At 44.5% G+C, this 25,946-nt stretch overlaps 1 protein-coding gene across 1 annotated transcript in view; it reads right to left on the bottom strand.

The window, feature by feature from the left end:
* The window catches only part of LOC110506525 (PH domain leucine-rich repeat-containing protein phosphatase 2), a 48,583-nt gene that overhangs the window by 7,971 nt on the left and 14,666 nt on the right, over nt 1-25,946 (bottom strand). Inside the window, exons 4-14 of the mRNA XM_036964043.1 lie at nt 16,173-16,363; nt 15,599-15,724; nt 11,185-11,339; nt 9,771-9,917; nt 8,979-9,209; nt 7,145-7,347; nt 6,962-7,022; nt 5,090-5,185; nt 4,229-4,384; nt 1,539-1,739; nt 1,167-1,329 (exon numbers count right to left, since the gene is read on the bottom strand). Coding sequence (XP_036819938.1) covers nt 1,167-1,329; nt 1,539-1,739; nt 4,229-4,384; nt 5,090-5,185; nt 6,962-7,022; nt 7,145-7,347; nt 8,979-9,209; nt 9,771-9,917; nt 11,185-11,339; nt 15,599-15,724; nt 16,173-16,363 — 1,730 coding nt within the window. The remainder of the gene's footprint in view (nt 1-1,166; nt 1,330-1,538; nt 1,740-4,228; nt 4,385-5,089; nt 5,186-6,961; nt 7,023-7,144; nt 7,348-8,978; nt 9,210-9,770; nt 9,918-11,184; nt 11,340-15,598; nt 15,725-16,172; nt 16,364-25,946) is intronic.

A 25,946-nucleotide genomic window follows, 5' to 3' on the forward strand; every position in this document is an offset into this window, starting at 1 on the left:
CCAGCTCTCACTCCTGTAGCCTCCTTGTCCTTGATCTCCTTACTGTTATTATTACAATTATTATTATAATCATCATTATATTAATAAGTAATGTCGTTATCATTAGTGGTCTTGGTATAGCAGCCTTGTATAACCACCATCGAGCTGTATGCAAAAGAGTGCGTCCTGTTTAGTCTTAATACCATAACTTACTAAGGCCTATATTTCAATATACAGTATAGGCTACTGTATTAATCAATCATCCATTCGTTCATGCCATCACACAGCACATAAGACATTCATGCTCTGAAATGCAATCAAGCATTTTTGTTTTAAAGTGAAATAACAAAGGGAGCTGTGAATAATTAGCCTCAACGATAAATAGACTGCAATTCACAAATGCATGCAACTGTTTTTAGTCTGCTGTAATAAAGACTTTACATATTTATTTATTTATTTTCATTAGAACAGACCTTGGTACACATATTTAGTGTTTTTTTTCAAATTATAATATTATAATCTAACAGCAACTGTTTGGCACAACACCAGTAAACATTCACCTGTTTTGAGTTTATTTTTCACATCTTCCACATGCATTTTGCTGTCATGTGTTACTGTATTTGAAATTTGTTATAACCAATTTATTGATGTGATTATGATAGGTTACAGGTCAGGCCCTATTGGCCACGTGCATGTGATGAATACATGTTTCAAGTAAAGAGAGCAAAGGTTGAGGGAATAGGGAATGTTATCTTAAACAAATGACGTATTTCTGTAACATAACTTCAGTCAGAAACAGGTAATGGCTGAAATGACGTTGCTGCTTCAGCACGGACAGCGCAATAAACACTTGCTGTGGTGACTTTTCGCTGCAGCAGGGAGGAGAGCGAGACAACATACACCAGTCACACAGGCACTCGCTATCATTTTTCATTTTTTAACACAATGTGCCCATCGGGCTCTTTCTTGAGTCATCTTAATTATTTAATCAAACAGTGGCTTAAAGCATCAGACAAGCTCAGTGCATATGGTTGATTTTTATTAGGGTGTGTCTGTCTATATATGGAAAAATAAGTTTCAATATTTCAACTAATCGATTGGTCGGAAGAACAGGACGACTCTCGGTCAACCAAGATTTTGTTTAGTCGGGGACAGCCCTAATATAAACAGATATGAGTGAAACTGACCTTGATCTCTGGCAGGTTGAGGATCTCAGGGAACACACTGATGTGGTTGGAGTGTGCTATGAGGGTGTGTAGCCTCTTACAGCTGGATACAGTGGAGGGGATGGTCTTCAGCTTGTTGCCACTCAGATTCAGCTCCTCCAGCAGCTCTAGTTTACTCAGTTTACTGCACACACAGAGCAGTATAGAGACGTCTCCACCACAGAACAATGGCTCATATCAGATCTAAAGAATAGCTACAGTATATTAGGAGCAATAGAAAACATTTTATGTCTAGAGACGCAATCTCTAAAGTAGTGTAGAATACATCCACTGATTGGAGGCATTTCATAGGTACAGTAGGAAGGCAGTATAACTGGGTGTGGAGCTGGTTACCTGGCAGGGAAAGAGAGCAACTGGTTGTAGGCCATGTGCAGGACTCTGAGGTTCTGGTGTCCCACAAGCAGAGCAGCGCAGTTCTCATTCAGTTTGTTCCCCGTCAGGTACAGTTCCTGGAGGGTGCTGAGACTCTCCTCTGATTGGCTGCTGGGGGGAATTGTCTCCAGGGCATTAGCTGACACGTTCAGGTACTTTAGGCTAGGAGGAGGAGCAGAGAGCGTTGTATGTAAATAGGAAAGAACCCAGGATTAATTGCCAGTGATATACAGTTGAAGTCGGAAGTTTACATACACCTTAGCCAAATACAATACAAATCACCATTCCTGACATTTAATCCAAGTACAAATTCCTTGTCTTAGGTCAGTTAGGATCACCACTTTATTTTAAGAATGGTGAAATGTCAGAATAATAGTAGAGAGAATGATTTATTTCAGCTTTTATTTCTTTCATCACATTCCCAGTGGGTCAGAAGTTACATACACTCAATAAGCATTTGGTAGCATTGGGTCAAACGTTTCAGGTAGCCTTCCACAAGCTTCCCACAATAAGTTATGTGAATTTTGGCCCATTCCTCTTGACAGAGCTGGTGTGACTGAGTCAGGTTTGTAGGCCTCCTTGCTCGCACACGCTCTGTCAGTTCTGCCCACAAATTTTCTATAGGATTGAGGTCAAGGCTTTGTGATTGCCACTCCAATAATATTGACTTTGTTATCCTTAAGCCATTTTGCCACAACTTTGGAAGTCTGCTGGGGTCATTTGCGACCAAGCATTAACTTCTTGACATGTTGCTTCAATATATAAACATAATTTTCCTTCCTCTTGCGGCCATCTATTTTGTGAAGTGCACCAGTCCCTCCTGCAGCAAAGCACCCCCACAACATGATGCTGCCACCCCCGTGCTTCACGGTTGAGATGGTGATCGCCGGCTTGCAAGCCTCACCCTTTTTCCTCCTAACATAACAATGGTCATTATTGCCAAACAGTTCTATTTGTGTTTCATCAGACCAGAGGACATTTCTCCAAAAAGTACTATCTTGGTCCCTATGTGCAGTTGCAAACCGTAGTCTGACTTTTTTATGGCGGTTTTGGAGCAGTGGCTTCTTCCTTGCTGAGCGGCCTTTCAGGTTATGTCGATAGAGGTCTCGTTTTACTGTGGATATAGATACTTTTGTACTCGTTTCCTCCAGCATCTTCACAAGGTCCTTTGCTGTTGTTCTTGCACTTGTACATTAATCTCCAGGAGACAGAATGTGTCTCCTTCCTGAGCGTTATGATTGCTGCGTGGTCCCATGGTGTTTATACTTGCGTATTATTGTTTGTACAGATGAATGTGGTACCTTCAGGCGTTTGGAAATTGTTCCCGAGGATGAACCAGACTTGTGGAGGTCTACAATTATTTTCTGAGGTCTTGGCTGATTTCTTTTGATTTTCCCATGATGTCAAGCAAAGAGGCACTGAGTTTGAAGGTAGGCCTTGAAATACATCCACAGGTAAACCTCCAATTGACTCAAATGGTGTCAGTTAGCCTATCAGAAGCTTCTAAAGCCATGACATCGTTTTCTGGAATTTTCCAAGCCGTTTAAAGGCACAGTCAACTTAGTGTATGTAAACTTCTGACCCACTGGAATTGTGATACAGTGAATTAGAAGTGAAATAATCTGTCTGTAAACAATTGTTGGAAAAATTACTTGTGTCATGCACAAAGTAGATTTCCTAACCAACTTGCAAAACTATAGTTTGTTAACAAGAAATTTGTGGAGTGGTTGAACAACCTAAGTGTATGTAAACTTCTGACTTCAACTGTAAGTGATGTAAATGTGTAACATCAAGTCAGCGTTAGATGATTTAGACAGTGTAAAATGTAAAATGGACTTCCTCTTAAAACTGTTATGACCTGAGAGTTAAATGCTCTTGTTACCAACACTGGCCATAAATGTCCTTTAACAAAACAGATTCAGATAAAGGATGACAGGGAGAAAATTCATAAGAATACACCTTCTAGTGGTGGCTATTTTAAAACACTGAGAAACAAACGTTGTTGACCAATGAGGCACTTTACAGCAGTCACACTGGCGCTCGATGTCTCAGCATGGGAGACAGAGTAGAGTAGGCCAGGCCTAATGGGTGCCCAGTGATTTATCAGACAGTAAACAGTAGAGCGTCAGGCTGTTGGGGGGGGGGGGCTCACGTTACAGTCCAACTCTCTGACTGGTCCACTGAGCCATACCCTCCAGAGCCTGGCATAAAAAAGCCCAGTGGACCCAGTCAGTCCACCTCTACTGGAGCAGCTAAAATAGGGCCACCACATGTCTATGTGAAGTAAGACATCTCTTACAGACTGCCAACCACTTTAAGCTAGATACCCCATCAAATATTTATATTGTATTTCTACTGCATGATGTAAGGAGGATGTACTGTAGGGCAGTGTTTCATTTCAATATGCCCGATCCTGTTTTGTCCTTTAATTGGTTGTTGTGGTTGAATAGAGGCTCCGGGGTTAGAGCAGCAGCAGTAGCGTCACAGGCCCTGGGGGAGACAGAGCATCAGCTGCAACCTCCAAAACACCTGTCAGAAAGGGAGGGAGAGGCAGAGAGAGGGAGAGAGAGGACAAGCACCAAAGAGAAGGCTAGGAGAGAGGGTGGGTGCAAAGAGAGAGAGAAGAGAGAGCGGAAGGTGGATTGACCCACTTTAAGGCCTTGTAGAAGAGGCTCTCTGGGAGCTCGCCTAGCTTGTTGTGCTGGAGGTCGAGTACTTCCAGGGGGACGTGGTCAAGTAGGTCAGGCAGTCTCTGGAGCCTATTGTTCCCAGCCAGCAGCTTCCTCAGACTCAGGCTGCTGAGCAGTCTAGTGGCGAGGGAGATAAAAAGAAAGAGAGAGAACATCTCCTGCTGTGAATTTGATAATTTGTGAAACTGGGGGAAATCTTGAGGTAAGGTAACTCCACACCCAACAAATCCATCAATGTATTTTTCAACTTGGCAGCCTAAAGTTACCAACACAGCACAATTTACTCCAATAACAGGTCTCATCTGCAGCTACGCAGTTGAGCCGAATATTATCTTGTTTGTGAAGGCTTTGGTCGATTCAAATGCAAATATAGTTGTGTTAAAGGGTAACGTTAAATGATGGTTGCTTTGAGCAGAGTGCTCCAGCATCACCATACTGAGATCACAGTCTGCTGACAGAAAGACGACAAGCCGTACGTTGGCTTCACACAGGCAATGAAATCCTCTCATCAGCTGACTGTCAACACATCTGCTGATGTTTTAGGGACAGTTATTTCTGGCCGGACATTGGCTAAATGATGCCCAATGTTAATCAGATTAATATGGTGCTCATTCTTATAATAATTTCAGAATGTTTAAAAGCCAAATCCGCCTGATACGAGATGGACATATTAAACATATAGCGCTACATGATGGACCCAGTAAGTAACGGCCTTTAATCTACCTTAACAAATATGGATGTTTAGAACATCTTTAGATGAATAACTAGAGTTGGAAGTGAGGAGTTTGAGAAGGATGAACTAGTCCTCGTAGGGAGACTAACCTGGCTGGTAGTTCAGACAGGAAGTTGTGTGCAACGTCCAGCACCTCCACCTTTCTACTGTCACACACCCAGTCTGGAAGGTACTCCAGCAGGTTCCTTTTCACAGAGGTCACAGTGGTCAGAGGGGATATAAGAGGGGATATAAGATTTTTTTACCTCCAACTGTACATATACAGTGCATTCGGACGTATTCAGACCCCTTGACTTTTTCTACATTGGTACGTTACAGCCTTATTCTAAAATAGATTAAATTGTTTATTTCCCCCTCATCCATTTGCACACAATAACTCATAATGACAAAGCAAAAAACTGTAATATCACATTTACAAGTATTCAGACCTTTTACTCAGTACTTTGCTGAAGCACTTTTGGCAGCAATTACAGCCTCAAGTCTTCTTAGGTTCGACACTACAAGTTTGACACACATGTATTTGGGGAGTTTCTCCCATTCTTCTCTGGAGATCCTCTCAAGCTCTGTCAGGTTAGATGGGGAGCGTTGCTGCACAGCTATTTTCAGGTCTCTCCAGAGATGTTTGATCGGGTTCAAGTATGGGCTCTGGCTGGGCCACTCAAGGACATTCAGAGACTTATCCCGAAGCCACTCCTGCCTTTTCTTGGCTGTGTGCTTAGGGTCGTTGTCCTGTTGGAAGGTGAACCTTCGCCCCAGTCTGAGATCCAGATTGCTCTGGAGCAGGTTTTCGTCAAGGATCTCTCTGTACTTTGGATCATTCATCATCCTGACTTGTCTCCCAGTCCCTGCCGCTAAAACAACACCCTCACAGCATGATGCTGCCATCACCATGGTTCACTGTAGGGATGGTGCCAGGTTTCCTCCAGACATGACGCTTGGCATTAAGGCCAAAGAGTTCAATCTTGGTGTCATCAGTCCAGAGAATCTTGTATCTCATGGGCTGAGAGTCTTTTATGTGCCTTTTGGCAAACTCCAATCGGGCTGTCATGTGCCTTTAACTTAGGAGTGGCTTCCATCTGGCCACTCTTCCATAAAGGACTGATGGGTGGAGTGCTGCAGAGATGGTTGTCCTTCTGGACGGTTCTCCCATCTCCACAGAGGAACTCTGGAGCTCTGTCAGAGTGACCATCAAGTTCTTGGTCACCTCCCTGACCAAGGCCCTTCTCCCCTGGTGGCTCAGTTTGGCCGGGCGGCCAGCTCTAGGAAGAGTCTTGGTGGTTCCAAACTTCTTCGATTTCAGAATGATGGAGGCCGCTGTGTTCTTGGGGACGTTCAATGCAGTAGAAATGTTTTGGTACCCTTCCCTCTCGACACAATCCTGTCTCCGAGCTCTATTGACAATTCTTTCGATCTCATGGCTTGGTTTTTGCTCTGACGTTCACTGTCAACTGTGGGACCTGAAATAGACAGCTGTGTGCCTTTCCAAATCATGTCCAATCAATTGAATTTACCTCAGGTGAACTCTAATCAAGTTGTAGAAACATCTCAAGGATGATCAATGAAAACAGGATGCACCTGAGCTCAATTTCGAGTCTCATAGCAATTGGTCTGAATACTTATGTAAATAAGGTATATCTGTTTTTTATTTTTTAATACATTTGCTAACATTTCTAAAAACCAGTTTTCGCTTGGTCATTATGGGGTATTGTGTGTAGATTGACGAGGAACATTTTTTATTTAATCAATTTTAGAATAAGGCTGTAATGTAACCAAATGTGGAAAAGTGAAGGGGTCTGGAAACTTCCCGAAAGCACTGTATATGAAAAAAGGTACCAATATACCAAGTTCATGATGAGGGGAAGAATGTTGATTGATTAATAACATTACCATAACAATACCAATCCCATAACACCTTTTCCTTACTGATTGAGAAACTGAGGCCCTGGCCACACAGCACTCACCGTGATAGGTCCATCTGTGTCAGCTGGTTGGGTACTGGGTAGATGTTGACTGTGGTCAGGCCTGTGGGTAGAGGAAAAGCAGTGATCAGCAGCCAAGCTAGTGATGGCTATATGCATTATGTAACCGTAACAGTGGTAGAGGGCCTGGAGAGACAGGACCAGGGAGGGAGGTGCTCCACTCACGGTTGCTGCTGGCGTGGAGCGTGCGCAGGGTGAAGCCACTCAGCGTTAGCGCCCTCAGCTGGTTTCTCTGACAGTGCAGGGTTTCCAGGCTGCAGATGGAGCTCAGGTCCAGGGTGGCCAAGTGGTTGTCCCTCAGGTCCAGCTGGGTCACCTGCTTCACTGCCTCCAGGGCCTCACTCTTCACCCAGCGCAGACCGTTCAGCCTGCATACAGTACACAGCATTAACACCCAGGCCTCATACAGTACACAGCATTAACACCCAGGCCTCATACAGTATACAGCATTAACACCCAGGCCTCATACAGTATACAGCATTAACACCCAGGCCTCATACAGTATGTAAGGGAAAATTAACAAGGGGCTATGCGTTCACGATGTGAAAGGTGTGTTCCAACACGAAGCGCTAGAGTAGTGGAACTGACCGTCCACGGAGTTGCATTTTCCAGAGAACACACACAGCCCCAAGTTGATTATCCCTTTTATACCATAATAATACTATAATTTAACACATTTACCGCTAGAAATGTGTTCATTTAACAAGGCCAATAATGTATTCAATGTGACTTTGCTTTCAAAACCAGCTCAAACATAGAACATGAATGAACTATAGCCATTGAATTCTACCCTGCTGATATACCATGCGTTATAGGGAAATAATGCACACTCTTAAATGCCCTCCAAGCCAATCAGAAATGAGTATTCAACAATGCCATGGTATAAACAGCCTTATAAACTGGGTGGTTCGAGCCCTGAATGCTTATTGGTTGACAGCGGTGGTATACCACGGGTATGACAAAATGTGTATTTTTACTGCTCTAATTACATTGGTAACCAGTTTATAATAGCAATAAGGCTCCTCGGGTTTGTGGTATATGACCAATATACCACAGCTAAGGGCTGTATCCAACGAGTCGTGCCTAAGAACAGACCTTAGCCATGGTATATTGGCCATATACCACACACCCTCAGGCCTTATTGCTTAATTTACACACAGGTCCCATACACATAGAATTAAGATATTAACATCAACATGATGTTAAAGCACTGGCTTCAGACAAACAGAACACTGGGTTAGAATGCTGACAGCAGACAGACACAAGACAGAATATAGTCAGCAACTAGAAAAAACTCCTCATCCAAACCAGAGGCCAGTTCAGGTGAGGAGTGGAGAACAGCAGTAGTCCATCCTCTTTGCCTGGCTGATGAGTTCCAGACTGGCCCTGTGTGTCTCCTTGATCTGATTTCACTCTGCAGTACCTCTCCCTTTTATGAGCCCAACTGGCCTCCTAATCCTGCAGGCACCCATCCCCCATAAATCCAACCCATCCCTCCACCCAATAACTAATTCTCAAGGTGAGGCAGAGAAAGAAAGAGAGAGAAAGAGAGAGAGAGAGATAGAGGGAGAGGGAGAAAGATGGGAGGAGAGAGATGAATAACGACTAAACTTTAAAACAGTGACAGGGAATCAAGGGGGTGATACTGCAGGTTTTTAGGGGATCAACCTCACTATCAATGGCTGCATCAGAGCTGGATAGAGAGATGAGAAAGGCATTTTATATGAAAATGGCTGGGTGAGGCAGGGTCAGGCATCGGGGTGAGGTGCATTTGGGGGGGATACATTGAACCGCTGCTGCCAACTCTTTGTGAGATTTACTGACAGGGGAGATCTTATTACCATTGTGTATTGATGCTGCATTATGCATGCTGTGACTGATGAGTAGAGTGTATACACTGAGGGATGAGAGAGGGAGAGTGAGTGAGAAATAGGAATAGAAAGAAAGAGACGGAGGGCCCGTACGAGGGCAGAGAGTACAGACTGGTCTAGTTTCTCACCGCAGGTCGATGTTCTTGAGGTGGCTCATCCTGGCAAGGATCCCCAGCTCCAGGGTCTCCACCCTGTTCCCAGCCATGGCTAACTTGTCCATGCCACTTAGCCTATCCAGCACACCAGGGATGTGGGGGAAGTTGTTGAAGGAAAGCCCCAGGCTGCTGAGCTGAGCTAGGCCGCCAAGCTCTTCAGGAAGGAAGCTCAACTGATTCCCATCCAGAGACAGGGTCTGCAGACTGGGGGACAGAGACAGACATTTACATTTCTTTCATCTCTGTTTTCTGAGGATACACAACTATTTGGCATTCCATAATGAGAGGTGAAAATGTCAGTGTTTGTATATTTGAAATAATTCTATATTAAGCATCATGTGAGCTGAGAGCATGAAAACTGGCCTGATTTTAAGGCTTGATTTAATCTGATTGCATAACAACAAACAGCTGAACTTAATGCATTGGTTCAATTAACACACACACACACACACACACACACACACAGTGATAACATGCTTGATAATGATTCATTGCTAAGAGGAGGATGTGGGCTCATGTGGTCAGAAAGGGGCTAATGTGGAGAGGCGAGAAGCGGGGCGAGTGGAGTGTTCTGCACCCAGCAGCACAAAATGTCCAACCCAACATCCAGTACATAGAGGAACTGATACTCATACTGACCACCATGGAATTATACCCTACCTAACACAGCTAGAGTGGGAATGTTAGAATGTACTCTATGCCAAAATGAAAAGAAGATATCTTTTTGGCGGACTGATACAGGGTGTATGTGTGTGACTGTCTTACCTCTGGAGGTTGCCTATCTGTGCGGGGACAGTGTTCATGCCGTTACAGGAGAGGTTGAGCTCTGTCAGGGTGAGGATCTCACAGACAGACTCTGGAAACACTCCCAGGCGGTTATGTGAAAGGTTCAGGCTCTTCAGCTGGGAAAACCTGGGGAGAAAGAGAGGGTTTGAAAAACTGGAGCTGGCTTTTTTGACATGTTCAATGAATGACCAAACGCAACGCTTTGCTTGTTGCGACAAGTCTGATTATAAAAAGAGATGTATTTTGTGAGCTCATTGCGTTGGCTCCTGTAGTCTCGTTCATCTTAAATCGCTCCATTGGAATTTGTGTCCTTGTTACTACAGGCTGTTCACATTTTCATTTCCTCTTCACGGACCGGTGAGTATCATATCCATATCAAAACCAAAACCCCATCTCAAACACAAAAAGTACCAATACAAGCATTTCAGTGAATGAAGTGATGCAGAACGGATGGGGGATGGAGGTGGCCGCTGTGAGTCACACCACATGTTAGAGCACAGACCCCCCCCCCCAGCCTCCCTCACTCTCCTAGGCCTGCACGGAGTCTAAATATACAGATAGAGGGAGTGACAGACACACACAGAGAGAGAGAAAAGGAGAGAGAGAGAGAGAGAGAAAAAGAGAGAGAGACAGAGAGAAAAGGAGAGAAAAAGGGAGAGAGAGAGAGACAAAAAGAGAGAGAGAGACAGAGAGAGAAAAGGAGAGAGAGAGAGAGATGCAGTGATGTGTACATTTTATTCCTCTCAGCTACCCGGCACAGTTGATCCTCTAGAATGTGTTCTTTCCACAGCCCTTCACACACGTACACCACTTATTCCATCTCGGCCCTTCCTGTAATGCTTGCCTTACAACAGGAAATAATACAGAGGGTAGTAGATCATTAACATTTAATAGCATTATCTCTTTTGAGAATGCCAGCTTGTTCAAATATGCTTCAGTTGGACCATAGGAGTGGACACTGAGCTTCTTGCCCCTCCACAAGATAATATGCAGGCTGAACCACTGTCTCTGAGCATCGACCACAAACAAAAGATATACAGTCAGGAAAACGTATCAGCACCGACTAGACCATAAAACAAGATCTGTGATAAACAATGTACGTAGTTGCAGAAAATCATATGACATGCTTACATAATGCATTTGGGTAATACAGTCAGACTGTGTTGTAACACATTGCATTGTAACAGGGAGGACAAGTATATCTGTGGACAGATGAAAATTTAGTATTGAGGTAAGTGTGTTACTGGGCAGGTTTTGTTGGGAGATTTGGCAGGATTGGTATTGGGCTACAGGTTTTGCTTGGCATGTTTGGACTTAGTATTAGGTAGGGGTTTCCTGAATAAGGTGTGTCAGTGGCTGGGTGCTGCCCCGCCTGGTGAGAGAGTGTATTTACCTGGGGAGGTTGAGCAGTCCTCCGGGGCCCTGCAGGGACATGAAGTTGTGTCGGAGGTTGAGATGGGTGAGGTCCTGGCTGTAGAACAGGTACTCTGGCACCTCCTCCAGACTGTAGCATGACAGATCCACCAGGCTGATGGTCTGAGAAACCACCTGCAAACACAGGGAATGTCTGTTTACTGTTTACTGCTCCCAAATTGTTTTTTTATTGAAGCTTAGTGATAATAGAACAAGGTTTTGCCCAGCATGGTCATAAATCACGTTTTGACCAGAAACCACCTGCATGGAGCAAATGAGGTTTGCACACACACACACACACTTTAATTAAAAAAGGCAACTTTAATTAAAAAAGGTTGAGTCGGTTCAATAATGATCATTTCACAGAAGGGAAGTTGGATTCATACACTGTCTTCAGCATAACAGAATGATTTATGGAGCATTATAAACAAAGGAATACTGATAAGGTCATGTTGTGAGTCCATAACAAAACAGGATGTTCACACAGCTCTAGTGTTGTGGTCTAGTAGAGTTGGCAGCATGAACTCCACAGAGGTGTGTGGTGTGTATATCCAGGGGTGAAAGTAGATTTCATTTCTTCCCGGAACGGGACCTCCTGTGTGTGAAAGTGCTTTTAAAATTGTTTATAGTCCTAATCATAGAATTACATAGAATCCCTATTAATTTAATAGGAGTTCTGATAGTATTTCAATTAGTCTTTGATGGATATTTTATGTGGTTGAAAATGGAATACTTTGAGCTTCTATGTCGCTGAAAGAAAACGCACATCTAAGCTACACAGCACAGTCCCTAAACACACATTTGAATCATATTTTGCCACTCCTGTTCCCGAAACAAATATGTAGATTTGGTCTATCATTTTACTGCAAGGAACTCAATTCTGCAGGAGTTTACATTATAATACGCTACATAGGAAGCATACATTCAGTGTCCAGACTTCTGTCAGGACTTCCGTTTCGGTTACTTCCGTTTTTGGTCGGCAGGTAACCTAGTGGTTATACCGTTGGGCCATTAACCGAAAGGTTGCTAGATCGAATCCCCGAGCTGACAAGGTAAAAATATGTTGTGCCCTGAACAAAGCAATTAACCCACTGTTCCTAGGCTGTCATTGTAAATAAGAATTTGTTCTCAACTGACTTGCCTAGTTAAATAAAGGCTAATATATATATACATATATACAGTGCCTTGCAAAAGTATTCGGCCCCCTTGAACTTTGTGACCTTTTGCCACATTTCAGGCTTCAAACAGAAAGATATAAAACTGTATTTTTTTAAAACTGAATAATTTTGCACATCCAATTTTTCAGTTTTTGATTTGTTAAAAAAGTTTGAAATATCCAATAAATGTCGTTCCACTTCATGATTGTGCCCCACTTGTTGTTGATTCTTCACAAAAAAATACAGTTTTATATCTTTATGTTTGAAGCCTGCAATGTGGCAAAAGGTCGCAAAGTATATATATATATATATATATATATATATATATATATATATATATATATATATATATATATATATATATATATATATATATATATACATACACACACACACACACACTATTCCAACTATCATTCTGGCATCCATACAAGTGCCCTGTGCACCCGCCATGCACACCAAAGTCTTACAAATGGCATTCTGTGATTGTTCTTCATTAGGCCTACAAGTCTTGTAACCTGAATTGATGTGTCCACTCTGTCCGTGCGCGTCTCGGTCTTGGCCACTCATCTCTGCCTTGGAAAATGTCAGTGCTATCGTCGAACCAAACGGCACTATTCCACACCTCTTCAAGTCAATACGCAAATCTTTCACATGACTATTGACAAATAGTGTAATAGCCTACAGTTTTCTTGGAATCTGTTTGAATTATTATGACAGGCTCATGTTTTACCGGGACGGTGTACCCTTCCTATTTATTTGGCCAGGACTCCGTACTGGACCACTCTGGCTTACTTTCACCCCTGACTAAATCGGATTTTAGTCTAGATTTTTTGCACTGTTCTGCTCTCCCAGTCCCGCCATCGCGTTTCATTGGCTATGCTCACACAGTCATTGCTCACTTATCTACATGTGCAGAATGCAGCTGAACAGCATTTCCTTCAGCTCTGAAAAGATAGACTGTATAGTTGTCAGCACAGGGAGGACACTGTCTGTCTGGGGGTTGTAGCTTAACACATTTCTCAGTCTGAAAACATGCTCGCTTCAATCCACCAGAGGACTGCATACTGTGCAACACCCCAGGAAATAGATTGGTTGCCCAGCAAAGCATGTCGTCACATCATTGCTTTTAGGGATAAACAAAGACAAAATCTTAGAGTACTCATCAGCTAGCTGTTAAAAGGCCATCCAGCGCTGGTCAGAGAGAAACAGATGAAGAGATTTGAGAGAGAAGGAGAGAGAGAGAGAAGGATAAAAGAAATTGAAATAGACAGAAAGGCTGGTGGAAGTGACCTGCATGTTGACTGGCCTGAGAGAGGAGAGAAGCCTGTGGGGTATAGGCCAGCTAGGCAGTAGTGGGAGCTCTTAATGCCCAGTGTGTGTGGCTGTGGAAGATGACCCCCTCCTCCCTGTGTGCATTTAGACAGCCTCCAAAAGCCTTTCTGTCTGGGAGGAACTGGGCACGCCACAAGGCCACTCACCAGGCCCAACTACTCACATACAGGCCACTGTCAGAGCAAGGAGCCATTAGCCAGCCAGCACAGCCCCCATCACATCAACCCCCACCCCCCCACTGATTCAGAAACACACACTGAAACAAGGGCTTGATTGTGTCCAGCCTGGCATGAGTATTGCCCCAAATCCACCATCTCATCCACCCTTCCTCTAATTCCTCTCCCCTCATCTCTCTCTGCCCATCCAGTCCTTTCTCTATCCTCCCCTCCATCTTCATCTCTTAATCTGGGGCGGCAGGTAGCCTAGTGGACTAGTAACCGAAAGGTTGTAAGATCGAATCCACGAGCTGACAAGGTAAAAACAATTGTCGTTCTGCCCCTGAACCTGAACAAAGCAGTTCGCCCACTGTTCCTAGGCCATCATTGAAAATAAGAATTTGTTCTTAACTGACTTGCCTAGTTAAATAAAGATAAAATTCAATAAAACATTTTTTTTTAAATCTCAGCCCCACCTCACCTCTCTGCCTTCATCTCAAAGCCTCTTCTCTCTCACTCCCCCTAAATCTCTCTCTCTCTCCTTCTCTCTCACTCCCCCTACATCTCTCTCTTTCTCCCTCTTCTCTCTCACTCCCCCTAAATCTCTATTTTTCTTTCTCTCTCACTCCCCCTACATCTCTCTTTATTTCTCCCTCTCTCACTCTCCCTTCATCTCTCTCTATTTCTCCCGCTCTCTTCTTCAGCCTTCCCTCCCCTCTCTCTCGGTCTTCATCTCCAGCCAATCATGTCGCCATAGGAACCTCTGATGTCTAACTCTCCTAAACTGCTCCCGTAGTAACAGGGCCACTCCAGCTCAGTGATCCGCACCACAGTGATAGGTAGGTAGGTAGTGAGGAGAGAGAGCTCCTTGACATGGATCTACTACTAATTGGATTTTCATTTTTCAGTTGCCTTTTTTCTCCACGGCTCATTGTGTGCCTGGATGGAGGCATTCACATAGCTTGTTGTGTGCCTGGATGGAGGCATTCACAGAGCTCATTGTGTGCCTGGATGGAGGCATTCACAGAGCTCGTTGTGTGCCTGGATGGAAGCATTCACAGAGCTCGTTAGGGCCCAGTAAGGGGCTGGGACACAATGACCATTAATTTAGAAATTAGAGGCACAGCGAGAGGAGCAGAGCTGTCAGGGAGGGACAGAGAGAGGGGCTGAGGACACTAACTTCATTTTTTTTAAACCTTTATTAAACTAGGCAAGACATTCTTATTTACAATGATGTTCTAGGAACAGTAGGTTAACTGCCTTGTTCAGGGGCAGAATGACAGATCTTTACCTTGTCAGCTCGGGGATTCGATCTAGCAACCTTTCGGTTACTAGTCCAACGCTCTAACCACTAGGCTACCTGCCGCCCCATATAGTTGTACTGAGTCCCATGTGCAAGCACACAGAAACACAGACACAATCAATAACCCATGCACCCTCCTAGCCAGTTGTTTAATCAAAGCCAGACACTGCTTGTCCTCTGTCGTCGCAGTAGAGCCAATCACAGAGGTCACATGTGGTCCACAGCAGGACTCTGATTGGATGACAGACCAGGTAGTGGGCACTCTGTAACTCTGCCCTCTCAGCACACTGTACACTCTGAATCCCAGCCCAGAGGAACCAACCAGGACAACCCCTCATTGTGTTTCCTGACAGACACCTTGCATAATCGATCAGAGAAAACAAACACAAAGCTTTGGCACACAGATTGTCCTACATAACAACTCTGACAGGTAAACACACTTACTTTTGAAGCCTGCCGATGCCACCTCTGATAGTCTGCCAGTGTGTCGAAGTTAACAAAGTATGTCTGGGCCTGAGGTCCGGCTGAGCTGAACATCAGACAGTGCTGTCTCCTCTTCACCTCCTCCACCTGAACGTACAGAACAGAGATGTTGAGGAGGACAGACACAGCCACTGATGTTCCAAAGAAACTATTATAAGGCATTATGGTGCCTACTGGCTCCATCCATATAAGGCAGAGACACTTAAGTGTGCCTGAATGTGCATGTCTATGGCTGCATTTACACAGGCAGTCCAATTCTGATATTTTTTAAACTAATTGGTTGTTTGACCAATCAAATCAGCTCTTTGGCCAATAATTGGGAAAAATATCATAATTGAGCTGCCTGTGTAAACACAGCATGTATGCATTTGCTCCCTTCTCATTGTGCTGTACAGTGCATCCCCTCTGTCCATCTGTCAGTCCCAGCTGTGTTGTTGTATCTGTGATCTGCTGTTGTCTCTGTCTCTCTTTGACCCCTGGGGAATGTGTGGGCTTGGAAATAAATCTCTCCAACCCCTGACCTCTAACCCTTCACCTTTCCCCCCACCAGGGGCAGGATGTGCATCTTCCCCGTCAGGCTATCTTTGACGGAGGCCACAATCAGACAGGTTCCACACAGGAGGACCTGGCGCTCTGCCCACTTGTGCAGCTGGGTCTTTCCCTTCCTGACACTGAACACGCCCGTCAACAGGGTTCGCTCCTGCTGGTCCGCGTTCACTGGACACTCTGGGGAGGAGAGGGGTTAGTTAAAGAACATGGTCACATACACTGCATTGAGAAAGTAATAAGACCCTTTGACTCTTCCCACATTTTGTTCTAAAATGGATTAAATTAATTGTCTTCGTCATCAATCTACACACAACATCCCCATAATGACAAAGCATAAACAGGTTAAGACATTTTTTCTCATTTATTCAAAACAAAACAAATACCTTATTTACATCAGTATTCAGACCCTTTGCTATGAGACTTGAAATTGGGCTCAGGTGCATTCTGTTTCCATTGATCATCCTTGAGATGTTTCTACAACTGTATTGGAGTCCATCTGTGGTAAATTAAATTGATTGGACATGATTTGGAAAGGTATACACCTGTCTATATAAAGGTCCCACAGTTAACAGTGCATGTAAGAGCAAAAACCAAGCCGTGAGGTCGAAGGAATTGTCCGTAGAGCTCCGAGACAGGATTGTGTCGAGGGGGAAGGGTACCAAAACATTTGTGCTGCATTGAACGTCCCCAAGAACACAGCGGCCTCCATCATTCTTAAATGGAAGAAGTTTGGAACCACCAAGACTCTTCCTAGAGCTGGCTGCCTGGCCAAACTGAGGCACCAGGGGAGAAGGGCTTTGGTCAGGGAGGTGACCAAGAACTTGATGGTCACTCTGACAGAGCTCCAGAGTTCCTCTGTGGAGATGGGAGAACTGTCAAGAAGGACAACCATCTCTGCAGCACTCCACCAATCAGGCCTTTATGGTAGATTTACTGAGGACTGGCTTCCGTCTGGCCAAAGGCACATGACAGCCCACTTGGAGTTTGCCAAAAGGCACCTAAATGACTCTGACCATGAGAAACAAAAGTATCTTGTCTGATGAAACCAAGATTGAACTCTTTGGCCTGAATGCCAAGCACCATGTCTGAAGGAAACCTAGCACCATCCCTACGGTGAAGCATGGTGGTAGCAGCATCGTGGTAGCAGCATCGTGCTGTGCGGAGGTTTTTCAGCAGCAGGGACTGGGAGACTAGACAAGGTTGAGGGAAAGATGAACAGAGCAAAATACAGAGATCCTTGATGAAAACCTGCACCAGAGCGCTCAGGACCTCAAACTGGGGAGGGGGGGGGGGGGGGCGAAGGTTCACCTTCCAAAAGGACAACGTCCCTAAGCACACAGCCAAGAAATGTCTGGAGTGGCTTCTGGACAAGTCTCTGAATGTCTGTGAGTGGCCCAGCCAGAACCCGGACTTGAACCCAATCGAACATCTGACGCTCCCAATACAACCCGACAGAGCTTGAGAGGATCTGCAGAGAAGAATGGGAGAATCTCCCCAAATACAGGTGTGCCAAGCTTGTAGCGTCATACCCAAGAAGACTCAAGGCTGTAATCACTGCCAAAGGTGCTTCAACAAAGTACTGAGTCAAGGGTCTGAATACTTATGTAAATGTGGTATTTCAGTTTTTTATTTTAATACATTTGCAAAAATGTCTAAAAACCTGTTCTTGCTTTGTCATTGTGGGGCATTGTGTGTAGATTGATGAGGGGGGAAAGAACAATTAAATCAACTTTACACTAAGGCTGTAACGTAACAAAATGTGGAAAAAGTCAAGGGGTCTGAATACTTTCCGAATACACTACCACACACACATACTGTACGTACACAGAGCACATACAGTGGGGCAAAAAAGTATTTAGTCAGCCACCAATTGTGCAAGTTCTCCCACTTAAAAAAGATGAGAGGCCTGTAATTTTCATCATAGGTACACTTCAACTATGACAGACAAAATGAGAAGAAAAAAATCCAGAAAATCACATTGTAGGATTTTTAATGAATTTATTTGCAAATTATGGTGGAAAATAAGTATTTGGTCACCTACAAACAAGCAAGATTTCTGGATCTCACAGACTTTAAGAGGCAAACAGTCACACTCCAAACTCTACTATGGCCAAGACCAAAGAGCTGTCAAAGGACACCAGAAACAAAATTGTAGACCTGCACCAGGCTGGGAAGACTGAATCTGCAATAGGTAAGCAGCTTGGTTTGAAGAAATCAATTGTGGGAACAATTATTAGGAAATGAGAGAGACATACAAGACCACTGATAATCTCCCTCGATCTGGGGCTCCACGCAAGATCTCACCCCGTGGGGTCAAAATGATCACAAGAATCCCAGAACCACACGGGGGGACCTAGTGAATTACCTGCAGAGAGCTGGGAGCAAAGTAACAAAGCCTACCATCAGTAACACACTACGCCGCCAGGGAATCAAATCCTGCAGTGTCAGACGTGTCCCAGTACATGTCCAGGCCCGTCTGAAGTTTGCTAGAGAGCATTTGAATGATCCAGAAGAAGATTGGGAGAATGTCATATGGTCAGATGAAACCAAAATATAACTTTTTGGTAAAAACTCAACTCGTCGTGTTTGGAGGACAAAGAATGCTGAGTTGCCTCCAAAGAACACCATAACTACTGTGAAGCATGGGGGTGGAAACATCATGCTTTGGGGCTGTTTTTCTGCAAAGGGACCAGGACGACTGATCCGTGTAAAGGAAAGAATGAATGAGGCCATGTATCGTGAGATTTTGAGTGAAAACCTCCTTCCATCAGCAAGGGCATTGAAGATGAAACGTGGCTGGGTCTTTCAGCATGACAATGATCCCAAACACACCGCCCGGGCAACAAAGGAGTGGCTTCGTAAGAAGCATTTCAAGATCCTGGAGTGGCCAAGCCAGTCTCAAGATCTCAACCCCATAGAAAATCTTTGGAGGGAGTTGAAAGTCCGTGTTGCCCAGCAACAGCCCCAAAACATCATTGCTCTAGAGGAGATCTGCATGGAGGAATGGGCCAAAATACCAGCAACAGTGTGTGAAAACCTTGTGAAGACTTACAGAAAACGTGTGACCTCTGCCATTGCCAACAAAGGGTATATAACAAAGTATTAAGATAAACTTTTGTTATTGACCAAATACTTATTTTCCACCAAAATTTGCAATAATAAATTCATTAAAAATCCTACAATGTGATTTTCTGGATTTTTTTCCCTCATTTTGTCTGTCATAGTTGAAGTGTACCTATGATGAAAATTACAGGCCTCTCTCATCTTTCTAAGTGGGAGAACTTGCACAATTGGTGGCTGACTAAATACTTTTTTGCCCCACTGTACATCCCACCCACTCCCTGTAGAAACATTACGTTAATTAATACCATATGTTCTCAAAAGGGGTAGTGTGATCAAGAGACAAAGACAAGGAGAGGGCTAGACGCTGCCAGAACATGAAGTCACACTGATATCAACAGGTCACGATGATGTCACCTATGCATTAGTCAATGAATAGGACATCTCTTCCTGGAAGTGTTCTTATGTCAGCAGATCAGACCAGCCTATAGTCTCATTATCATCCACATAGACCTTAGCTGATACCTCGAGCGCATGCTTAACATTTGATATGACACACTGTAATAACGTATCAAAACCCATTTATTCGCTGGATGGAATCTAAAGATAGTTTGAAGGCTTTATAATATTTTGCTTCATCCATGGTAGAGATTAAAGGTGTGAGTGTCACTCCCTCTAACGTCTGATCAGAGATCACTGGGCTCTGCATGTCTAGGCTGCTGACAAGGTTGATCAAAACACCAGGTGATACAGGTGAGCATTCATTGGCTCAACTCAAGGTGTCCCTAGAGTTTGATCAGTCTTCCCTTTTCATTAACACACACACACACGACTTTGCAATTGTTCTCAGAGATGCTCTAACCCTGATGCATCAGTCAGGTTGATGAATGAGTCAGGCTTTTGTCACATTAAACCCTCGTTCAATCAAATTATGTAGCAGGGAGGTGAGGCTAGTGTTGCAGCCTGAGTATTCTGCTTCTGAAGGACACAAACAGCAGGCCTCCCCAGCAGGCCTCAAGTACACTCAGGTTAAAGTCTGGTCAAATAAGCTCAAAGGGCACACAGCTTTTTTTTTCAATTTCCCTTTAAATAACAAGATCTGCGTTTTCCTTAATACCACCTCCCAGAGGCAGGCAGACATGTCCTCGCTCTCTCTGCCCTTTTCTTTCTTCTCTTTCACGTCAGTGGCAGCCAGGGATCAAAATGAAGTCAGGCTGATTGATTTTGTGCTGTCTGGAAAACCCATAATGAACAAGACAATGGCCTCTGACAGCAAACTGGGCCGCTGGCGCTGGCTGGGGATCAATAGTGGTTTCTGATCCCCGGGCTTCCCCTCTGTCAGAGAAAAGAGGACCAGAGTACCTCAGCTCCAGCACAAAGGCACTCGGGGGCAAGGGCAGCCAGCCTTAGAAGGAGAGGGAGAGGGGAAGAGCAATCGAGAGGGAAAGAGGGATAAAGAGAGAGGGGGGAGAGCTGCATCATTGCCCTGTCTTCTATGTGTCGGTCTCAGTGAGGTAGAAGGATGCTGACCTGTCAAAGGCAGACTTGTAGCCCTGTAGGGGCTCCACATACAGCCAGGAAGACACGGGCAGACAGGAAGCTCTCTCCCACTGGCCCCACAGCAAATCCACTACAAACAGCCACATTCCTCCCTCATCCACACACTCATCCCATTCTATCCCCAATGAACTGCTGCTTACCAGCCAACCCCAAATCTCTTCCTCTCATCTCACCATCCAACTAAATTAAACACCTAATAATCACCTCCCTGTTCTTTCCACCTCAATGTGAAATGATCCAAGAACACAGCACACCAATAAGGCACGTCAATACAATCTCAGACTACTGGCTCAGAGTCCCACTGAGCATTCTCACCTCCACCATCACACAAACACAGGAAAAACACTGCCTCATTATTATAAATAGTGTTGATTCTGGTGCAGTGGGTTGTGAGAGAGGGAATGGTTGATAGTGTTTGTAGTTAGCGCACAGTGATGAACCAAGCTGGAACAACCCCCAGAAACACTACAGATGTAATCCCTCTCTCAACAATGGAGCCAGAGGGCTAGACTGAAAACACCGCTTCTAACTAGAGTTAGCGTTTTCCACAGCAATAAGAGGAAAGTGAAAGTCACTCAATATTTGGGGGTTTGATTGCATTTCGAGAGACGGCAGCAGAATGTAGCTCAAGGACAAATCAGTGCTATTTTAAACGAAGCATAGCCCTAAAAACCCCTTCAAATCAATTCTACTTCGAGATCTTCTGACTATCACGCAGGATGTCAACAAGCATTTCTAAATTGGACATCCCCCTGGACTCGACTCCAAATCTGAGAAGCTGGCCTCTGCACACAGCAGCATTACGCTGAAATATTTGAACGCACAGAGACACTGAGCTGTGCTCTGCTCTCCCTGCTCTGGCCATGGAAAAATGTCACCCCCATTAACTGTAACATGGTTGTGTGTAAATACCCACAGGTCTATACTGTTGTATTTCTACAGGGTGTTGGCAGGTACGTACTTTCATTATCATCTCATTCTATCAGAATGACGGGGAATACAAGATCATTCTAAAGCAATAAGGCCTGAGGGGGGTGGCGTATGGCCAGTATACCACAGCTTAGGGCTGTTTTTAAGCGCCACGCAACACCGAGTGCCTGGATACAGCCCTTAGCAGTGGTACAGTATATTGGCCATATATCACAAACCCACAAAGTGCCTTATTGCTATTATACACTGGTTACCAGTAAAAATACATGTTTTGTCATACCCTTGGTATAGAATGAGATGATAATGAAAGTACGTACCTGCCAACACCCTGTAGCAATGCAACAGGGGTGGCAGGGTAGCCTAGTGGTTAGAGCGTTGGACTAGTAACCGGAAGGTTGCAAGTTTAAACCCCCGAGCTGACAAGGGTCAAATCTGTCGTTCTGCCCCTGAATAGGCAGTTAACCCACTGTTCCTAGGCCGTCATTGAAAATAAGAATTTGTTCTTAACTGACTTGCCTAGTTAAATAAAGCTAAAAAAAAATAAATTCAATAAACGAAAGACAACCCCACTAATGTTTGCAGTGTGCCCCGGATCGGGAGAACACTGACACTTCAACTTCCTCTCCTAACACAACAATAACACTTTCTGACAATCACTCTCTCATTCAATCACAATGAAAACAAGTCTTAGCCATTCACGACAAACTGCTGCACCCAAAACAAACATGCATGCTTTCCCACCATGTCAGAGTTGCCAGGGAAACGATGAGTAACTTGGAATCAAAGTCTGCTCCAGCCTAGTACATCTGCACCATCTACACTCCCCTGCATATGTATTTGGATAGTGAAGCTATAACTTTTAATTTGGCTCTATACTCCAGCATTTTGGATTTGAGATCACATTTTTCATATGAGGCAACAGTACAGAATGTTACCTTTAATTTGAGGGTATTTTCATACAGATCTGTTTTACTGTTTAGAAATGAAAGCAATCACCACTAGGCTACCCTAGTCCCCTCATTTGAAGGTGTCATAAGAATTTGGAAAAATGTACTTGTGTTTATTAAAGTAGTCAAAAGCTTAGTATTTGGTCCCATATTCCTAGCACGCAATGACTACATCATGCTAGATACGATACAATCTTGTTGGATGCATTTGTTTGTTTTGATTTTTTTTTTTATTGTTTTTTTTTGATTGATTGCGTTTCAGATGATGTTGTTCCCAATAGAAATGAATGGTAAATAATGTTGTGTCATTTTGGAGTCTCTTAATACAAATAAGAATATAATATGTTTCTATACACTTCCACATTAATGTGGATGCTACCATGATTATGGATAATCATGAATGAATTGTGGAATAATGATGAGTGAGAAAGTTAAAAGGCACAAAGATCATACCCCCAAGACATGCTAAACTCTCATCATTACCATTAACAGGGGAGGTTAGCATTTTTGAGGGGTATGAGCCAAATTAAAAGTTTAGATTCAGTATAGAAACAAACTAAAAGTTTAGATTCAGTATAGATGCAAATTAAAAGTTTTAGTTTCACTGTCCAAATAAATATGTAGGGGAGTGTTTAATTACCCTTCACCCCTGAGCAGGAGTCAGCCAATCCCACAGCAGTGATTTATGATATGGACCAATCTCATTGGTCATAAAATGTGTACAGATCTGGCAGAGCGGCAGATGTTGTTTAACTCTGTTCTCTCTCTGAGGCTAGACTCCAGCAGCAGTTCCAATAGCATCAGGGTGGGAGTCCTCGGCAGCAGGGGTAGAGAGAAGACATGCCTAATCACTAAACATAGTCCCACTTCCGCTGTTCAGACACTGCCAAGCCACAGGGACAGAGTGACAAGTGACAGATCGCAGTGTATGTCCTAGGTGAACCCCCCTCACACCCCTGCCCTCTGTCCCTCAGCTGTAATGTCCCTGCCTCCTGTTGACGGTAGTCTTGGCGACAGTGGTCAAGTCTTACTTCAACAGTCACCAGATGGGCAGGGGAGTGAGGCAGGTCAAACTGTGTCCCCTATGGTTTTGAAACTACCATACAGAGACACAGAGTGAGCGAGAGAGTTAAAGGAGGTGGCAATGGGCCAAACGCATTCTTTAGACCCAACACTTGCACATCAACTTTCCCTATGGAGTATCAGAACCTGAGAATCCCCCAAACCAGACCATGTTTCAACTGTCAGCCAGACATGACTCCAGACAGCCCCGTCCGTCCATCCAGACTGAACAACTGCCTTGATGTTCTGTCTCCAATAGGGAGTTCTAGAAGAATATTGCATAGATTAGGTTAGCTTGCAGTGGGGGGCCAGTGGAGGCAGAAACACAAGCTTACTGCAGCCCAGGATCAGAACAGCAGGCCATTTTTGGCAATAACATCAAATCAGAGCCGTGCAGGCCCCCTCTGTGACCTATTCTTACTGTGAGAAATGCAATTCATAAAGTCCTTAAGCTTGCTTCCATACTAGGGAAATCAAATGAAATGAAAAGTGCTTCAGCAGAATAATGCAGACAAGTCAGACAGAACTATGGGACAGGGGCAGTGCTTACTGGAAACTGAACAATGGGAAGGTGGAAAATCCAGCTAGCATCTTTCCGATATGCACATCTTCCCCATCCCTCTATGGTTCAGCAATAGGATGAGGGATTTCCCAATAAAGATTGCAATGAAATAGACCAATCTAAACTGGCAGGATCCCCTCGAACTCCGAGGCACCCAGCTCTTTAAGCCAGATATTGCGTGACTCAAGGCTGAGGTGCCAGTGTCTGACACTGGAAAATCTCTAGCAGTTGATTGCTGACTCACATCTAGGATCTGCATATAATATTGAGAAGTTAGAGAGATGCAGAGATGCTGCTCAGTGGGGTGTAATGTCTCTCATGAGTAGGAGCACTCTTCCTCTCCTCCTGGTCATGCCATCCCTCTCTTACCCCCCCCCCCCCCCCCCCCCCCCCCCCTCCTCTCCCTCCCTCTGTTATTCAGTTCATCAGTTAGCGAGACCAGGAAGTAGCGTACTGTAATCGCGCTCCTTCTGCTCCTCCAGGCACTGACCATTACAGATGGGTGAGTCAGTAATAGGGGACCAGAAGACCCCTGTGTGAGCAGCAGCCCAGTGACCTCTATGGCCTGGCTGCTGGACCCCCTACGGTTTGCTGTGGTCCCTGTCAGCGCAGCATAGGGCCTCCACGCTGTTTACTTAGTTTTCATTGGTATTTTTTTTATAAGATCCTGGCAGATCAATAACTCATTAGTTGACAAACTTGGTCAGCCCTCATATGATTAACTCCCCTCTGCTAAGACACTAAGGCTCCCAGGCTGGATGTGAGCTCCTGAGCTCCGCAGCAGAACCAGGTCCGGACCGGTCGAGGTGAAGCCAGACCCAGTGGACCAGCGCCAGGACTCACATGCCCCCTCAGAGGTGCAGCTGTACGCCCCCCCAGGTCTCTGGAGCGCTGTTTTCATAGAGAGTGCTTTATTAAGTCAGCATTTATTAATGTTTACTCCCCCCTCCATGTTTGTTTTCATCTCATTGGAGTGCCACAGCAGGCTGTTGTGAGTGGGCAACAGGACTGGGGGGGGGGGGTTCGGAGATTAGTTTCCTGTACAAATAGAGCCGTGTGTATTTTAATAACTCACACAATGTTCCCTTATCAACACCTCTCCGACATAGAAAGAGAGAAGGAAGTCATAAACCTGTGCTTAGCAAAAAGCCTTCAACACCCCTGCAGTGTGAATACCAACACATTTTAGAAAGGTGTGCACAGCAAAGCCCAGTGAATGCAGGATTCATGGTCACACTTTAATAGCAACACACTTTATTACGTATAAAGCTTGACTATTTAAGGGTGATAGAGGTGCTTTGTCATGTGTCAACTGATCACCCTTATTCCACCCTTTATATAGAATGACATATGCTTATAACTGATTTGTGAAGCCTTTATGCAGGCCTTAGAAAGGGTTTAAAAAGACTTCATTAAGCGTGAACATATTGACAAACCCTTCCTATGACAGCTGTACTGTTTACAGCTGCGGCAGAGATCCCCTCATCAGCTTAATCAGGAGGTTAGGTTACCCCTGACAACGGCTGCCAGGCACCTGAGAAAGACATATGTACAGCACAGGGTTGTTATGGAGTTCTCCAACTAACACAGCCCATCTATTTCATCACCACTGTGTGGGTGGAGAGCTCTTTAACAACCC

Source organism: Oncorhynchus mykiss, chromosome 26, assembly GCF_013265735.2.
Source record: "Oncorhynchus mykiss isolate Arlee chromosome 26, USDA_OmykA_1.1, whole genome shotgun sequence".
In the NCBI taxonomy this organism is placed as follows: Eukaryota; Metazoa; Chordata; class Actinopteri; order Salmoniformes; family Salmonidae; genus Oncorhynchus; species Oncorhynchus mykiss.